General features: G+C 42.1%; 2 protein-coding genes across 2 annotated transcripts in view; both read right to left on the reverse strand.

The window, feature by feature from the left end:
• Window positions 1-3,030: 3,030 nt before the first annotated feature.
• LOC141087972 (uncharacterized) lies at window positions 3,031-4,524 on the reverse strand. The gene is made up of 2 exons (XM_073573830.1): window positions 4,320-4,524; window positions 3,031-4,204 (listed from the first exon to the last, which is right to left on the reverse strand). Exons 1-2 carry the CDS (start codon window positions 4,409-4,411, stop codon window positions 3,148-3,150), a joined length of 1,149 nt encoding a protein of 382 aa, XP_073429931.1. The 5' UTR covers window positions 4,412-4,524; the 3' UTR covers window positions 3,031-3,147.
• A 4,581-nt stretch (window positions 4,525-9,105) lies between these two features.
• Window positions 9,106-19,756, reverse strand: part of PCBD2 (pterin-4 alpha-carbinolamine dehydratase 2) — a 203,275-nt gene continuing 192,624 nt past the window's right edge. The window contains exons 3-4 of the mRNA XM_073573831.1: window positions 16,149-16,229; window positions 9,106-9,299 (exon numbers count right to left, since the gene is read on the reverse strand). Coding sequence (XP_073429932.1) covers window positions 9,207-9,299; window positions 16,149-16,229 — 174 coding nt within the window. The 3' untranslated portion in view covers window positions 9,106-9,206. The remainder of the gene's footprint in view (window positions 9,300-16,148; window positions 16,230-19,756) is intronic.

Below are 19,756 nucleotides of genomic sequence, written 5' to 3' on the forward strand. Positions count from 1 at the left end.
CACCTGCGCCGCACCCACGCAAGCCAGGGTGGCATTACCCGGACCCTGGGATTGCGCCATCCGCATCAGACAAGGAGGGGTCTGAACAGGCAGAGCACTCCTGACGCTGCTTCTGGCAATTGTGGATATAGAATAGTCCACCTGAAAACACCAGGCAACACCAAGGACCCTGTGAATCCCTGTTCTGGTAGCCTAAATTGGTATTGTGTAGCCACTGAGGTTGGCACCCTATGCAAGATGAGATGTAGCATCCTTACTCAAATGGTGGCTCTCCCTAGATATCCAAAGCAAACCCTGTTGCAATAGGAAAATACAGTACATATAGATGATTAAAGATATTTGCAACAGTGGTGCAGGACATGCAAGTTGATAAAGTCCACAGTTGATATAAAAGTATAGATCTAAAGCTAACTTGTAGTACATTGTTTGTGCCTCAATGCATTGCCCAATATTTCAGGTTCACCAAGAGGCTTCATGTGTCTAGGAGTAGACAATGAAGGTCACAGGCTCATTCTGCTATGCCTGATGATGCTGATTAGCTTTAACTATCCCTCCATAGTCAGAACTTTGATCATGCCTACCCTCATAATAACGTTCCTAATTAACAATACACATCCAACCTGTCCCCACAATAATAAATAATAAGTACGCATGCGTGAATTGGTGTTCCTGTTGTCCTATTAAAAATTTTGATGGAAACTTTCATCACCAAGACTAGCCACCTCAGTGACACATACCTTCTGTCCAGGACTTTATCAGCTACTTTCCTACAATAAAGAGATAGACATATACTGTGTGTATATATAAATATATATTTACGTATACACAGAGTTTATGTCTAGCTCTCTATTGTAGATAAGTAGCTGATAAAGTCCTGGATGGAAGGTATGTACATATATTTATTGTAGGGAATGCTACTCGCTTAGGCCACTTTCACACATCAGGTTTTCGGCGTCAGGCGCGATCCGGCGTCGTGCCGGAACGCCGGATCCGGCAAATGTTTTGTAAAACCTGATATGCCGGATCCGGTTTTCTGCCGGATCCGTCTTGTTCTTGACAGACAAAAACGGATCCGTCTCATCCGGTTCATCCGTTTTTCTATCCGTTTTTCGACGGATTACGCCGGATCCGGTTTTTAAAATTGACCCTTGTGGCCTTCCGAACGGGATTGGCTACTGGAAAACTATATATAGCGTGTTCCTACAGCCCTTCTTTGACAGGTTGTAGAGGAGAAAGTGCAGGTTGGAGAGAAGAGCAAGTTACTGGCGAAGATGGATGTTGTCATTGGAAATATTTTGAAGAATTTGGCGGATTTTATAGCGGAGGCGAATCGTTTGAGGGTGATTGTTCTGGAGAAGGAGAGAGCGAGACAGCAGCGCATCAGGCATCGTAGACGACGTTTGTGGATCCACCCCATCACAGCCAAGAGAATGACGCGTGGGGTCTATTCTATACTCTGCATGGACCTTCGACGAAACCCGGATAAAGTTTTTGGATATGTTCGGATGAAAATGGAGAATTTTGATTACTTGGTGGAGCGCATTGCACACCTCATAAGAAAAGCGGACACCTATTGCCGCTTCTCTGTTTCACCCGCAGAGCGTCTGATGGTGACTTTAAGGTAAGCCACATTTATTGGATGTGATCGCATCAGAGCACACTTTCACTGCAATCTTGTTGGTGGTAGTTTGTATCTCCAAGTGTTATAGCTGAGTTTTGGTATGTAATGCTGTGATTTAAAACTAATTTATTGTTTTTTAATTCCCCACAGATTTCTTGCAACTGGAGAATCCCTTTCGTCACTGCATTTCCAGTACAGACTCGGGATTTCCACCATATCTGGAATAGTGAAGTACACATGCCGTGCACTGTGGGACTCCTTAGCTGAAGAGTTTTTACCAGAGCCCACAACAGAGAGGTGGATTGAAATTGCTGACAAGTTTCAACAGATATGTCAGTTTCCCAACTGCTTGGGCGCTGTGGACGGGAAACATATCCGCATTGTAAAGCCAGCCGGATCGGGATCGGAATATTTCAATTACAAGAAATATTTTTCAATTGTCCTCATGGCCATCGCTGACGCGGAATACAAATTTATTGCTGTTGATATTGGGGCCTATGGCCGCTCCAATGACTCAAGTTTTCAAACTGTCTGCCATGGGGCGTAAACTGTATGGAAACACCTTCCAGTTCCCACCACCTAGACCGCTGCCGCAAACATCTGGTCCACCTATGCCATTTGTCTGTGTAGGGGATGAGGCCTTCCAGCTGTCAGAACACCTTTTGAAACCGTACTCTAGCAGAGGATTGACAAGAACAAAACGCATTTTTAATTACCGCCTCACAAGAGCAAGAAGAATGGTTGAATGTACCTTTGGTATTCTGACAGCCAAATGGCGGGTCCTATTGACTGCGATCAACCTCAAGACAGAAACTGTTGACGAGGTGATCAAAGCTTGCGTGGTACTCCACAATTTTGTTATCTGCAAGGAACCCATTTCCATTGAGGACACCTCTGAAGAAACCACCTTGCAAGATTACCATGACATTACCACTAGAAGTTCTGTGACGGTTTCAGTAATGAGGGACAATTTTGCACTATACTTTATGTCACCTCAAGGCAGAGTACACTGGCAGGATGACAGAGTGTGAAAGATTTGTGCCCTAACCAAACTTGTGTACCTTCTGTACCAACAGTATATACCTTTGCCAACCAAAGTTGGCTATCTTGTCATGGTCTCTATTTTTAGCTTTAGGCCACAGGTGTGTACCTGGTTGTGTTTTATGCAAAGTATTTCACCTTTTAACAAAAGTTGTGTACATTGTTAGGAAATCACCAACAATAAACACAACTTTTTAGGTGAAATACTTTGCTTCAAACACAACCAGGAACACAACTGTGGCAAAAAGCTAAAATTTACCCACAGTTATATACCTGGTTTTGAATACCTTTTTACCTTTTAAATACCCTGTATTTAACCTTTTTTTTAAACATATTTCGCCGTAGAAAGAAATGACAGACAACCAGTGTAAACAATAATTTAACTTTTATTTAAAATATTTTTTTTTTGTAAACTGTTTTTAAAGTTAAAAAAACTTTTTTAATAAAGGTTTGAAACCAACTGGGCATTTTTATTACAAAACACATCATAAATCTGTGTAGTGTGGGGTGGAAATACTGCTGGAGGGGCTGCGGGACACTTCGACAATGGGAGTGTGGAGAGAGGACTGGGATCGTGGTGGGGAAGGAACAGTTAGAGGTGATGGTGTGGAAAAAGCTACAGAATGGGTGGACATGTGGAAGGCAGAAGAGGTGGTGGGCGGTGGAGTGGAGGGTTGGGCAGGGACTGTAGGAGCAGATGATGTTGATGGAAAGTTGTATGGGGAAGGAGTTTGGTACGGGGAAGGAGTTTGGTACGGGGAAGGAGTTTGGTACGGGGAAGGAGTTTGGTACGGGGCAGGTTGCTGGAAGTGGGGAGATGTCTGGTACTGGGGAGGTTGCTGGTACTGGGGAGGTTGCTGGTATGTAATAGGAGGGGGAGGATGGAAAGTGGCTGGAGGGGGTGCAGATGTAATAGGAAGGGGAGGATGGAAAGTGGCTGGAGGGGGTGCAGGTGGAGGAACTACAGTGGTGGGAGGTGGAGGTTGGGAGGTAACCTGCTGTAGAGCACCGTGGCACGAATGCATTACATGCATCTGCTGGGTAGGAGATAGCGTTTCCATGCGCTCCACAGCAGACCTGAAAAAGGTGTGGTTTAGCGAAGATCTTGCTTCTGAATGCATGGTTTGCAGAAGTGTCTTCACCTCCAGAATGCTGGAGTTGATCTGCTGAAAGCCTGCGGAGATTTGCTCTGACAAGACTTTTAGACAGTTCTGGAAAGATGCATTCAGATGCAAGAACTCTGGCGCATAACTCTTTTCCTGACCCCTCTGCCGCTGCCGCCCAGTACCCGCAGGTGTACTAGAGGTGGCAGGGGCAGAAGGGTGGGGTAAAGGGAAAGCGATCTCCTCACCAGCAGCTTCATGTAATGTAGGCGGCCACAATGCTCCTGTGCTGGTGGATGGGACAGATGGGTCGAATGTGTGGGAAGGCTGGGAAGGTGCAGATGTACCGGGGTGGTCGAAGTGTCCCTCGGTGCCGGTCTCCTCAGGGATCGCCTCAGAAGGGTCCAATCGTGCAGGCTCCCGAGTGCTGCTCACCGTGCTGTGGAATAAAGAGAAAAAAAAACAATTAAAATAGTGACATGGTATGGCCCTGGCTGAAAAAAAAAAAGTTACATCTAAACATTTTTTTGTCACATGTGGTGTGTAATATTTACCTTCTGGTGAGCATTGTTTCCCGGAGGAACGACAGGGCTCGTGCGTACTTGTACTTGCTCCTGCGTCCTCCAGATCCACTCGGGGCCCGCATCTCTTTATTGAACTCCTTCTTGAAACGATCCCTCACAGACCGCCACCGCTTCACAATTCTCTCCCCTGAAACGAGAAAGGACAAAGTGGTTAGTATACAACATCAGTGTTTCCCAAATTCCAGTCCTCATGGTCCCCAGGGGTCATGTTTTCAGGATTTCCAAAGTAAATAGAAATCCTGAACACATGATCCGTGGGGACCACGAGGACTGGAGTTCGGGAAACACTGGTTTAAATAAAGCAACCGGTACTGTATATACTTACGCTATTTAATCTGGGCCCGAGCTTCGAGGTCCTCCCAGCGGTCCACTAGGAGCGAACAGATTTCCTCCCAGAGTCGTCGGGTAACGATAAGGTCAGCGTGGCGGCGGTCAGCCATATTCCAGAGCGGCTCCCTTTCTCTGACGAGATCGATGAGGTGGTCCACATCGATTCCTCCATCCTCACCGTCAGAGTCGGGAGCACGCTGTGAAGGCTGTTAAAGAAAAAGACAAAAATAACATAATTAGCCTCCACAAAAGAAATGAAATAAAAAGTGCAAAAAAACAAAGCAAAAATATTTATACTTACACACTGGTGACCGCCGCGTTGCTGTCGCCGACGACCCTGGGAGGCACTGCGAGGACCTCTTGGCCGAGCACCAGATTGGGAAGACTAGAGAAGAAAACAAAAAATTTTATGTCTTTGGATGTAGGCATTTGTTTGCTGTGTGTGGTCTGCAGAACATTGTTTTCTATGTGTTGTGTGTAGTGTGATGTTGTGTTTCTGCGTTTGATGCAAAAAACTTACCAATTGTGAGCCCACTCCAAGTGTCTGTCCACCCCTTCCTTCTTCTTCTGGGAGCTCCTCTTCATCTTGTGATTCCTGTTTTGAAATAAAAGGCAATGAATAGACATATATTACATAGATGATGGATTTTGGAAATAAAAACTTACCGTCAAACTCTGACGATGCGAGGGAGGGCTCCCAGAAGAAGATGTGCTGTCTTCCTGCTGGCCAGACTCCATGGCTGTGGGTGGTGTTCCTGCTGCTGCCATTGCTGCTGCTGCATCTATTGGGCGGCTGTTGAATAAAGAGAAACAAAGGGCCAATGAATATCTTGATATTCCATAGCCCTAGTTTGGAGGAATGGGGGATTTGATAATTACCGTCTCTCATCTGCTGCTGGACTCCCCTCCCGTTGTTCAGCATGCTGCTCCATGTGGGGTGGTGCTGATGGTGCTGCTGCAGATGTCTGCTGCCTTCTCCTGCTCCTGGTTCTTGGCTTGGGTGGCATGTTGGGTGTGGCTGAGGGTCCCACTGTCTTGCTTTTATATATGTCTTGTGGGCAGAGCTACTGAGCATGCTCAGACCAAAAAACCGGATCCGGCCACCGGATCCGGCTGTCGCCGAATCAGGCGCATTGCGGCGCTCATAGGCTTTCATTGTATGAAAAAGCCGGAGACAAAAAACGTTACAGTAGCCGTTTTTTCCAGACGTCGGATCGCGTCACATTGCCGGATCCGGCGAAAATCGGATGAAGCGCATGGCCATCCGGCTCGATCCGGCTCTAATGCAAGTCAATGGGGGGGAAACCGGATCCGGCATTGCATTTCGCCGGATCCGGTTTCTGTCAAAAGCGCCGGATCGCGCCTGACGGCGAAAACCTGATGTGTGAAAGAGGCCTTAGGATACTCAGCAGGCAAAACAGGAAGTCTTTCTATTCAAACATCCAAATTGGTTTTATTACTTCTTCATAAACCATTCATAAGCAAAGGAAAAAATAAAACAGCCTTCAGTGCAGGCAAAACAAAAAAAAACAAAAAACATTTCTTTGGATGAAGTCCCTTGTCAACCAATCCAGTTCACACAGGCTGTCTGTAAAACCTAGCTCAGATGCACCAAACAATCCTCATAGTGCTATGTGCACTTGAGCAATAGTCCAGGATTAAATCACAGACAGCAACCATCTCTGTGATATATCCCCCCTATCAACTATCTATCCTGTAGTTGCCCTACATTATATATACAGTATATTATATATATATATATATATATATATATATATATATATATATATATATATATAAAAGCAGTCGGAGCAGTGGGGAGGGAGTCAACCTTCTCCTTGTTCTCCAGTCGCCTTCCCACCAAATCTCCCCATTCCCACGCTCAGCCACTTTCATTTCCCCCACGCCCCCTGCTGTCCAGTGCAAAGGTCCTCCCCACTCAGAAAAATCATCCCCTGGCAACAGTGGTGACAGTTCCAATAGTTCCAGCCCCAAAGTGTACAGGGAACTGCTGATGCCATCCTGGCTCATCTTCTTACACCTATATACAGTATAATATATATATATATATATATATATATATATATATATATATATTATATATATATATATATATATATATATTATATATATACACATACACACACACACACACATACATACATACACAAAGTGCAGACCAAACGTTTGGACACACCTTCTCATTCAAAGAGTTTTCTTTTATTTTCATCACTATGAAAATTGTAGAGTCACTCTGAAGGCATCAAAACTATGAATTATCACATGTGGAATTATATAATTAACAAAAAAGTGTGAAACAACTGAAAATATGTCATATTCTAGGTTCTTCAAAGTAGCCACCTTTTGCTTTGATTACTGCTTTGCACACTCTTGGCATTCTCTTGATGAGCTTCAAGCGGTAGTCACCGGAAATAGTCTTCCAACAGTCTTGAAGGAGTTCCCAGAGATGCTTAGCACTTGTTGGCCCTTTTGCCTTCACTCTTCGGTCCAGCTCACCCCAAACCATCTCGATTGGGTTCAGGTCTGGTGACTGGAGGCCAGGTCATCTGGCGTAGCGCCCCATCACTCTCCTTCTTGGTCAAATAGCCCTTACATAGCCTGGAGGTGTGTTTGGGGTCATTGTCCTGTTGAAAAATAAATGATGGTCTAACTAAACGCAAACTGGATGGAATAGCATGCCGCTGCAAGATGCTGTGGTAGCCATGCTGGTTCAGTATGCCTTCAATTTTGAATAAATCACCAACAGTGTCACCAGCAATGCATCCCCACTCCATCACACCTCCTCCTCCATGCTTCACGGTGGGAACCAGGAATGTAGAGTCCATCTGTTCACCTTTTCCGTGTCACACAAAGACACGGTGGTTGGAACCAAATATCTCAAATTTGGACTCATCAGACCAAAGCACAGATTTCCACTGGTCTAATGTCCATTCCTTGTGTTCTTTATCCCAAACAAGTCTCTTCTGCTTGTTGCCTGTCCTTAGCAGTGGTTTCCTAGCAGCTATTTTACCATGAAGGCCTGCTGCACAAAGTCTCCTCTTAACAGTTGTTGTAGAGATGTGTCTGCTGCTGGAACTCTGTGTGGCATTGACCTGGTATCTAATCTGAGCTGCTGTTAACCTGCAATTTCTGAGGCTGTTGACTCAGATGAACTTATCCTCCGCAGCAGAGGTGACTCTCGGTCTTCCTTTCCTGGGGCGGTCCTCATGTGAGCTAGTTACTTTGTAGCTCTTGATGGTTTTTGCCACTGCACTTGGGGACACTTTCAAAGTTTTCCCAATTTTTCGGACTGACTGACCTTCATTCCATAAAGTAATGATGGCCACTCATTTTTCTTTACTTAGAATTTGTATTATGGCAAGAAAAAAGCAGCTAACAGTCTATTCAGTAGGACTATCAGCTGTGTATCCACCAGACTTCTGCACAACACAACTGATGGTCCCAACCCCATTTATAAGGCAAGAAATCCCACTTATTAAACCTGACAGGGCACACCTGTGAAGTGAAAACCATTTCCGGTGACTACCTCTTGAAGCTCATCAAGAGAATGCCAAGAGTGTGCAAAGCAGTAATCAAAGCAAAAGGTGGCTAATTTGAAGAATCTAGAAAATAAGACATATTTTCAGTTGTTTCACACATTGTTAATTATATAATTCCACATGCGTTAATTCATAGTTTTGATGCAGAGTGAATCTAGAATTTTCATAGGGATGAAAAAGAAAACTCTTTGAATGAGAAGGTGTGTCCAAACTTTTGGTCTGTACTGTATAGATATATATATATATATATATATATATAATAAAAAAAGGAGCCCAAGAGGTAATGGGGCCAATTTTCACCTCCAAAACATATGGAATTGGGCCCAAGTGTTGTACTTGCAGAGGGCACTTTTCGGTCTGTGTCCGCCAGAATGTCCTATCCATGTGTCAAAATGGGTTGCAGTCTGAAGAAACAGCTCGCAACACATGCATTTCAAATGACTGTTCTATTGAAAATACACATATTGGTGAGCTGCAGGAGAAGGGCTATGGCAAGAAGAGAAATAAATCTTCTCCTTGGCTAACTGAGCACACAGATATTTTTCCTCTACCCTCAAACCTCAGTGAGCAGTCATTTATTTCTGGTCATGTCATACTCTTACTACTCGTCTTATTGAGATACATATGTTTATGATATAGCTCTGTCACTTGAGGCACAGGAGAGATTGGATCTGTGTAATCTGCAGTACTCGCCCTGACATGCAACTAGGATAGGCTGAAGTTTGAATTACATCAAAGGGCCATTTTTTCACATTCTTGAAAAACCCCTTTAAGTTTAAAGAACGTTTATCACTACATATTACAAAGCTTTGTATTGGACTAAAAATCTATTGAAAGTGAATTATAAAATTATATAAAATAGTAAATGACTGAAAGAGGCAATGTTTTATTTTGCACTTGGACCACTTAGATAGTTATACAACAAAAAAAGTACTGTATTACAGAATACAAAGAACTTGATAATTTATTAGGATGTAGCAGCTTTTTCAATGAACTGAGCAAGTTTCACATCTTTTCTGGTCAATTTCCCACAATCATGTGTTGTCAGAGTTATTTGAACCTGTAAGGACAAAGCACACAATTTTAAAATGATTATCAACATTGAAGAAAACACGTACACACACAATATATAGTATTATATACGGTGCTGATTTTGCAAGTTTTCCCACCTACAAGGAATGGAGAGACCTGTAATTTATTGTAGGTACGCTTCAACTTTGAGTACCAGAATATTGAAAAAAAATCCAGAAAATCAGATTGTATGATTTCACATATTTCATGTAATAAAATGTGTTTCATACAATAATAAACAGAACTTAATATTTGCTACAGAAACCTTTGTCTGCTTTTAGAGAGGTCAGACGTTTCCCTGTAGCTCTTGACAAAGGTTGTACATTCCTCCATACAGGTCTACTCCAGATCCTTCAGATTTTGGGGCTGTCGCTGGGCAACATTGAGTTTCAGCTTCCTCCAAAGAGTTTCTATTGGGTTCAGGTCTGGAGACTGGCTAGACCATTCCAGGACCTTGAAATGCTTCTTACGGAGCCACTCCTTAGTGTGCTACGGGTCATTGTCATGCTGGAAACCCAGCCACGACTCATCTTCAATGCTCTTACTGAGGAAAGAAGGTTGTTCACCCAAATCTCGCTATACCTGACCTCATCCATCCTCTCTTCAATAAAGAGTAGTCGTCCTGCTCCCTTTTCAGAAAGCACCCCCAAAATATGATGTTTCCCTCATCATGCTGCATGGTGCTCTGGGGGGTGTACTCATCCTTCTTCCTCCAAACAGGGCAAGTGGATTTGATACCAAAAAGGTCTATTTTGGACTCAACTAAGAATAGTGGCCTTCTTCCATACCATCTCTGGATCATCCAGATGGTCACTGACAATCTTCAAATGAGCCTGGATATGTGCTGGCGTCAGCAGGGGGACCTTGCGGGTCCTGAAGGATATTTGTTGTGAGTTCATTCTCCCCTTCACCTTTGATGTCTGATGAACTCCCTCTGCTGGTGAAGAGAGGTAGTGAAATTGATTGGGATGGGAAGAACCTGTCATCTGAACAGGCAGAGTGTGATTGGACATCTGGAATTTCTGAGTGGATATAAGGCAGCCGACACCCTGCAGGGCTGCTGGTGATCCTTTCTGCTCTGAGCTCTTGCATCCAGCTTAGTTCCTGTCTTCTAAAAGCTAAGTTTTTTCCCTGCTATTATTCCATGAGGTTTTGTCTGGTTTCCTTAGTGTTTGTATTCAGCCAGTCCTGGTTGGGACTGGCTGAATTCCATTTTTGTCTCTGATCAGTTGATCTCTTTGCTCTGTTTTCAGAATATACCTGAGTGCTGATATAGTGATTTTGAAGTCTAGCGACTTCAGGGCCTTTTTCCCTATCAGACGGTTGGGACATTTTTGGTAGGGTTTTTTGCAGATTGCAGCCAGCATCTTTTCTGTCCTGTCCTATCTAGTTAGTTGGGCCCCATCGTTTGCTCAGCCTGTCTTTCTGTCTGTGTTTGTGTTTTCATCTGTTTTTCACCGACAATATATGTTGGGGGCTGTCTATTGCTTTGGGGTCTGCTCTGGGGCAGTTTAGATTTCCCCTTTCCTTCTTTAGGCTTATGTAGTTCTCCGGCTGTGACGAGGGGTCTAGGGCACCGTAGGAACCCCCCACGGCTACTGTTAGTTGTGGTGTATAGGATCAGGGGTCTGCAATCCGATAGCTACCAACCTCTCCGGTTTTCTGGACTTAGCTTGTATTTTTGTTTTCTCCTCCTCCGGTGACTCATTCATAACAGATATTAATCCCTGACAGCGTAGTGTGTTTCCAACGGTAATGTTTGACACTATGGTCCCAGCTCTCTTCAGGTTATTAACCAGGACTTCCTGTGTGGTTAGTGACCTTTCTCAGAATTATCATTACCCCACGAGGTGAGATTTTACAAGAAGCCCCATATCGAGGAAGATTGACAGTCATCTTGTGTTTTTTCCATTTTCTAATAATTGTGCCAACAGTTGTTGCCTTCTCATCAAGCTGCTTGCCTGTTGCCCTGTAGCCCATCCCAGCCTTGTGCACATCTACTATTTTGTCCCTGTTGTCCTTTGACAGCTCTTTGATCTTGGCCATGGTGGAGAAGTTGTGTCATGATCCCAGTGCAGGTTTTTGAGCTGCACACCGGGGGTTAATGTCTGGAGCTCTGTGCAGGTTTTGACCTGCACACTTGGGGTTAATGATTGTGGCCTCTTTCTGGTTCTGGGAGAGCTTCATAAACCCCTGGGTAGCTTCAATCCCTGCCAGTTATACTTTTGCCTTTGGCCTAGTGTGCTGACCCCGTGTGCCTGTTTGTTGCTATAGCTTGTTTATATGGTTCTGACCCAGCTCTGTTTTCCCATTGTGAGTTTGCCTGTTGATTTTGTACTGCATTATTATCTGTGTATGACTCATTGCCTGTGACCTTTTCTACTCTCCTCGCCCCTCTGGTACCTTGCAGCTATCTCTGTGTGTGACTCATTGGCTACGTCCTGACTATTCTCACTGTCTATGCCCCTGGGTAACTTTGTCTCGCAGTTACTCTGCTAGGAATTGTCTTGCAGCTCCTAGCTCTGTGGAGTTTAGGCCACGCCTCTAGCAGTCACGTGCTTCAGGTCCTGCGGCTCTGAAGTACGCATCCATTCGGTTGCTGCCCGCTCCACAGGTAGCTTTGAGCACGCTTTCGCTTTACTCAGGACACGCACATTGGCTCAGTGAGCAAGTTCAGTGCGGTGTCTCTGACAAGTTGAGTGTGATTGAGTGTGTGGACAGATGTCTTTTATACCGGTAATGAGTTTAAAGATGTGAAATTAATTCAGGTAATGAGTGCAGGGTTGGAGGGTTGAAAATCTAACAGCTCTGTGAGAGCCAGAATTCTTGCTGGTTGGTAGGTGATCAAAAACTTATTTCATGCAATAATATGCAGTTCAATTATTTAAAAATCATACTATGTGTTTTTCTGGATTTTATTTTTAGCTTCTGTCTCTCACAGTCGAAGTGTACCTACAATAAAAATTACAGACCTCTCCATTATTTGTAAGTGGGAAAAATCATCAGTGTAACAAATAGTAATTTTACCAACTGCATATGTATACAAAAACACAAAGATTAATGTCAAATAATCAAATGTATATTGAGAATATGCCCAATACTGAATGTATTTGAGCTTGAACTATTTCCGCTGCTAGGTGGTCTATCCATGCTTTCCATGGAATATTTTGTTGCTTGATGACTAACCAGTGTTTAAGCGATCAAGGACACTTACTACTGATCGCAACGTGTACCAAATTGATTTTTTCAATTTATTTCATTATGGCCACAATATATACAGTAATAGTTAAAGAAAAAGGACTCCGCTATTAAAAACACTAAATAGTTATGTTTTTATTACCATTTTTCACTTAGAGTTTGCTGTTCATTATCCTGTTTCTATGGCTTTATTCAAACTATTCGGTTTTAAACTCTATTTTAAAAAATGTTCACATTTATTAAGGACACCTTACCTGTTTTGCTCTGTTTACATGATCTATTAGTATAATCTGGATTTATCTAAAATCACCATCATGAGTATCAGATGTCTCCATACACCATGTTTAATAAAACCTGAAAGTGGACTAAATCTATGGTTCGATGATCATTTTCTCAGGATTTGCATCACGTGTCCAATATACACTGCACATTTTTTTTGTCAATTAAATACTTTTTGAATAAACTGTACAAGTAGGAGAGCTGATGGACAGCAGGGAGCAATGTGCAGGACCACCAAAAGTACCATTTTACAAACCAGATGAAATAAAGGGGCAGGGTGTATGGTTAGTTGCTTGGTTTCTTCTGGATGTTTTTAGTGGAGGCACAAATCTGTAATTTAAATGTTGGTATTTCGTAATAGTATAGCATATCGGGAGATTCTTCATCTAATTTAGGCTATGTACCCACGTTGCAGAGATGCTGTGGAAATTTCCGCAGCATTTCCGCAACTCCCACCGCGGGAAAAACGCATGCATTTTTCCCACAGAAAACAAGAGTTTTTCACGCGATTTTCGCATTTGAAATTCAAGCCCATTCCAAGCGATTTAAAGCATCACTTGGAATGTGATTGACAGGTTGGTCACACTTGTCAAACATAGTGTTTGACTAGTGTGAACAACTTTTTACTATGAGGCTGCCTATCCAGCATCAATAGTAAAAAGATAGAATGTTAAAAATAATTTTACAAAAATCGTGATATTCTCATCTTCCGGCGTCCCGCGCAGCATCCCCAGGCCTCAGCGATGCTCCCGTTCCCAGCGATGCCTTGGGACTAAGACCTTTGATGACATAGCGGTCTCATGATACTGTAGCGTTCTCGCAAGACCGTGACATTATCACAGGTCCTTGCCGCAAGGCATTACTGGGAACGGGAGTCGGCAGGAGCATCGGTAAGGCTACGTGGGATGCCGGAAGGTGAGTATAACCCGATTTTTTATTTTAATTCTTTTTTTTTTACAGGTATATGGTACCCAGGGCCTGGAGGACAGTCTCCTATCCTCCAGACTGTGGGTACCATCCGCACATGATCCGCTCACTTTGTGCATGGTGGGCATAGCCATATGCGGAAAGTAAGCGGATCAATGCATTCCTATGGGTGCACAACCGTGGCGATTCTGCAAAAATAGTGAGCCTGCTGAGTTTTTTCCGCTATGCGATTCCGCCACGGGAAAAAAAAATGCAGCATTAGCACAGCATGTGCGAAATGCCATAGGAATGAATGGGGTGCGTTCTGTATTTGTTTTTGCAGAGAAAAACGTGGCAAAAACACATACAATCCGCAACGTGCGTGCACAGCCTTAATGTCAATGATAAACTTCCTCTTTTACAGTCCTCCAAAAAATCCATCATATTCCAGACAGAGCCTAGTTTACAGTAGAATATTTCCCTTTTGTAATAGAAAGTGTAACATTATTTACCTATATAAAACCATCGGAATAATGGAAGTTGAAAATTTTCATATTGAGAATTATGTTATTTAGGGTTCATGCACGTACTCATGTTACATCTCTGTACAACCTCAGGTTAAGAGAGTTAGACTACATCAAGATAAGTATATAGCTGCTTACTGCTGTAGACCTAGAAAAAACATTTTTATGTCTACATGAGGTCATTTAACTCCATGCTAGGTAGCCACATCCTCAAAAGGGAGTTCAGTTGTAGGCTAATGCTAATGGACAGATGAGCAGAACTCCTATACAAATGAATGAGAATTTGAACTTCCTCTTCCAATGACACTAGAGTGCCATTCTTAAAGCACCACTCCAGGGCTTTCTTTTCTTTCAGGCCTGTAATGGTGCTTCTAATGTAATGTCCCTGCCCTCGGTCTTATACTTACCCTCCATCATCTTTACATTTTTTCTGTGCCGCTCCGATCCCACGGCACCATCTTGTGAATGCCATTCTGACTGGTAGGAATTCAGAAGTTATGTCACAAGCTCTCAGTGCAAGTCTATGAATGAGGCACTCAGATTTGCATTGATGAGTGATCCGGCTCATCCAACACTGGAGCAATCAAGCAAGTCACAAAATGCCAGAGACAGACCAGTGCAGTGTTGATAGAAGGTGAAGACAACAGAGGGTGTGTATAATACTCTTGGGTCAGGAACCTTAGATTAGAAGCACTACTCCACAGTTCAGGAAAAAAAAACCCTGGAGTGGTGTTCTAAGGTAGATTCAGGTCCTACCAATGGGAGCAACATCAATGCCATATCCTCTTTGTTCAAGACCAGAATACTCCTTCAATGAGTACCAAATATTAAAAATTTGCATTGACCCAAATGGGAAAACAGTCAGTCATTAAACTAGGGTCTTGTTGCACACAGCAACCAATTATGGAGCAGATTTCATTCCTCCATAGCAGTTTATACATCTAAAGCAGAGCTAAAGATACTTTAAGCATTAAAAATAGTTTTTTGGTTAAGCAATTTTGATAAGTGAGGTTAAGGACAATGATTCAAGTATGAAAGCATACTTGCTAACTCAGGATGTCTAGGAGACTCCCAAAGAATAGCGAGGCCTCCTGGAATCTTAGAAGAGTTGGCAAATCTCAAACTCCCATGAAATAATCAAAATCCTCAGGAAATCAGTGATTTTGGCAGGTATTCTTATACATTTAGGAAAGTGGAAACTGAGGTGTGAAGAAACAGGGAATGAACATGAAGGTTTGGAGCCACAACATGTCAGAAGCATGATTCACTGCAAAGCAGCCAATCTTTCGTATGTCAACCGAATAACGTAGTCAAGGATGCAAAAATTTAAGATGTCCCAATAAATATTTGTACAATTGGGACTTCATTCCAAAAGCTCATTGTTCATCTCGTTGTACAGATAATTGCGGCGTCTACAGATTTCAGATTCAGACAATGATGATATTTACTCGTGTTAATCAACAAAACAGAGGAAAAAGCAATTACATCATTAGTGATTAAACTGGGGAAACTAGGAGAGGAGGAAAATCTGTCTATTTTTACATGATACATTTTCTGTCATATTTCCAGGATACAGAAGCACGGCTTCTGTCCGACTATAGTAAAAGCTAAGGAGGCGGACGTTTCTGCTACTCCTATTGCTGAAGTCAGCAGTGAACACTGTGCCAGTGTATGACGGACACCGTTGCTACGCTGTGTCAGATTGAACATGCCAGTAGTGCAGAGGTGACAAACTCATTCCGACATTTGACAACTATTCATGTGTTGTAACTTTACGTGTGCCAGCACGGGATCTTGTAGGGCTGAGCAGAGAAAATCTTAGCAGGAAGCCCTATTCCCATCTGAGCAACAAAACCCAGTAAAGTGATATCCTGAAAAAAATGCACCAGTGGTTTATGCTCAGGTGATGGAATAAAAATGTAATGAATTACCTTGTTGTACACATTAAACCATTCTGGGTGGTGATTCATTTTCTCTGCTTGCAGGGCTACTCGAGTCATAAATCCAAAGGCCTTTAGGAAAAGAAGCAAAAATTATACAGACATTAGGCGAACATAGAAACATTGTTAATGGGAGGGTTTTCTTGTATAACTGATATGTATGCAGAGATTTTTTTTTCTCTTTTCACTTAAACATTTTTTGGAAATGTGAGGGCTATTCTGAACTCCCAGGCTGGCGTATGCAAGCAAATACAACATAAATGGTTTTTACATGCAGTGCTGAAAGCGTTTAGGGCTGTAATATATATTTAAGGGCATATTATAATCACCACTGTATTATAACACTGCTTAAATGTACAATATTGTCACTGAATTAAGGGGACAACTCTGTAGACACAATATTTAAAGGTGCATTTCTATGAGAGGATTGTAACTGCTGTAATAAAAAACAGCATTTAAAAAAAAACATGTAAAACTACAGTTTTACTGCAAATTTACAGCACTTTTGTAATGAAGCCACTGGTCATTTGGTTTTAATAGGTAAAACATCACAAATATGTTTCGCTTATAAAAGTGAACATGGCATCATCACAAAGAAAGATAGTAGTGCCTCTGATACTACCTATAGAAGATAGAAGTCCTAGAGGTCAATATCAACCTTCTAAATAGTCTTTTGGGAAATAAACCAAAGTAAGAATCTTCCCTTCCACCCAACCAAACTCCAACATTGCACTGATGAGGGGCAAGAACCTGAAACAGGAACTGCAATTGCAGCTTTTTTTTTTTTTTTTTTTTTACATAGGACATAAAGGCAAACCAGGATCTTAAGTCATGTGGTAAGACTCTGTAATGGGTCAATACTGACTTCTGTGATGAGGCCATTTGCATATTTTATTTCCCAGGAAATAGAAATAAATCATTTCAATTGAACTGAATCTGTGTGGAAATTCTAGAAATTTGCTGAACCCTGCAAACTCTAAAATTTGCAGTTCACTTTGCAATTGCTGTGACCATTATACAAATTGTCGAACATTACATCAAGAGAGGGCTCACATGACCTTGGTTTGGGGCTAGGCAGACTTTCCCATAATACAAACACATGGGCCATGCACACAGTGAACAAGTCTGTATGACAGTGTTCACACCACCAAAAGACTGAAACATAGAAAAGCACAGTAAAACAAACATATATAAATACTCTGTTGTAAAGACGTAACAGTAAACAGCAATTGCTAATAAAAAGATAATAAAAAAGGGTATTTGGTTGATACGGTTTTTGCACAAAATGTATACTAAGCCGCTCTACCAAATGTCAAGGTAACCCATATCAGAGCAGTCCCTAACTGATGTATTTAAAAACCTGGTCATGTGTATAATACCTATATGAGCAGTATTCAGACAGGTAAAGTCCGATGTTCACTGTGTGCATGGCCCATGTGTTTGTATTTAATTGGTTTCCTGTTTTTGCAAGATTAGGGAGGTTTCCACCCTTCCCTTGTGGGCCATGCACATAAAGGCCGTCCTCTGCTGCATGTCCACATCGGACATTACCTGTCTGAATACTGCTCATGTAGGTATTATACACATGACCAGGTTTTTAAATACATCAGTTAGGGACTGCTCAGATATGGGTATACCTTGATGTTTGGTAGAGCGGCTTAGTAAACATTTTGTGCAAAAAACGTATCAACCAAATACCCTGTTTTTATCTTTTTACTAGCACTTGCTGTTTACTGTTACTTCTTTACAACAGTATTTTTATGTGTTTGTTTTACTGTGCTTTTCTATGTTTCAGACTTTCCCATAATGCCTAATCAGCAAAGGCTATCATAGCCTGTATAAAAGCAGAAGTAAGGAATGGAGCAATCATTTTATGGATAGTCAAAAGACATCACAGCTCACTTCTTGGTCATACATATAGAGAAATCCATAAAACACTGGCAAACCTTACAGATCGTGTGCTACAGCAGCAGTGATAAAAATTAGTGTGTGAGGAATAGACTGTTGGTTACCACTCGTTACCATTGGCTTACGCACAGCCATACATGTTGAGTTAACTTAATAATACTAAGGCTGTGCTTGCATTACCATCCTTGAAAAGGAATAGATACAGTCTGAGGAAGAGACCGCACACATCTTTTTTTGTTGTTTTGCCACAAAATATATTTTTTCTTTTCAGTGAAACTGAAAAATTTTAATAAAAAAAAAAAAGTGCTCATCTCTACTAGTGGAGTCTCCCTTAACAAGAACCTGTACCTCTTACAATTTTCTGAATACTGACTGTTTTTACATGTATTTTTATGTGATGTTGACCTACAGATAGAAAATGTCTCATGTAAATGAGCCCCAATACGTAACGGATTCAATGCTTCTACAACAATCTCTATATGTATCATTAATAGGGAATACAGAGGGTCTGCAATGAGAAAACAATATATTTATATAATGCGGTGTCCAATACAGTGGCGTACGGCCAATGGTGGCAGATCATGCAGCCACTATGGGGCCAGCGAGTTGGGGGACTCCATGATACTTTCAACTATTTTGGCTTTTCCTGGATGCAGTTAGAGTTGAAAACAATGATGTGAGAAAAACTCGTCCGTTGACGCTCCCTCTCCCATCATTCCCTCTCTGCGTCTGAGCTCTGTGACGTTTCAGAGGGCGTGATGACGTCACTACAGCGCACCCTCTGTGACAATCTGTGTGGGGGGTAAGAAGACTGAGGAGGCCAGAGCAGGAGCGGGGAGAGGAGAGTAATTGATCATTTAATCTGTTTCATCCTTACAGGGCCTAGCAATCATGAGAGAATTCAAATGCTAGACGAAGAAGTTAGCACTGCCATAACCCAAGGGCCATGGAGTATCGTAGATACCGCACCAGGGTTTTGCAAATCCCTATAAGCTGTATTGCTAAAGAAATAAAAAAAATTTTATTTTTTAGAAAAATCATCATAGAATGTATTGATCAATGATGTGTGCAAGATTTCACTAAAGCCACACCCATAAACCACTTTTAGTCACTTTACTGAAATCATATATTACATTGATTAATACATCCCTTGGTGATTTTCTGTTGAGCCATGGAATGCAGCCATTGTGATTAGGATAGTCTAGTACCAATAATGTATTTGGAATAGCAAGCAGAATGGATAGTATTTGCTAATCTGGCAATCATTCTGCTAGTTATTACAAATACATTATTGGTACTAGATTATCCTAATCACCACGGCTACAGTTGGCTAAGATTTGCTAATCTAGGAATCACAGTGCATATGTAAATCAATACTGGATCACTTTAAAAATAAAAATGGCCTATAAGATTTAAAATTTGCTAAATGTAAAATAATTTGCACTGGTTAAGGTACTAATTTGTATTTCCTAATGCTGGTTAGAAAGGTGCTTTCGTGCATGAGGTAGATGTCCTCTGAAAATAATCCAAATGGGTTAAGTCCCATATGATGATCACTAGGGGTTGGTGGATACAGTGGAGTCTTCCGCTGTTAGTTTCCAAGTATAGAAAGAGCTGTCCCAGCCGGGGACAGGCACCTGAATGCAGCGTCCAATGTGTAAGCACGTGCATGCCTACAGGACCTGTAGAAC

The sequence above is a fragment of the Dendrobates tinctorius genome, unplaced genomic scaffold (assembly GCF_039654945.1).
Source record: "Dendrobates tinctorius isolate UK_male_01 unplaced genomic scaffold, ASM3965494v1 ptg000036l, whole genome shotgun sequence".
NCBI lineage: Eukaryota > Metazoa > Chordata > Amphibia > Anura > Dendrobatidae > Dendrobates > Dendrobates tinctorius.

What these genes read in the sequence shown, in the direction of transcription:
- LOC141087972 (XM_073573830.1), bottom strand. Translation starts at nt 4,411, where the DNA reads ATGCGGGCCCCGAGTGGATCTGGAGGACGCAGGAGCAAGTACAAGTAC. An exon ending in GAAACAATGCTCACCAGAAG is followed by an intron (nt 4,205 to 4,319) that starts GTAAATATTACA and finishes TTTATTCCACAG; the next exon opens with CACGGTGAGCAGCACTCGGG.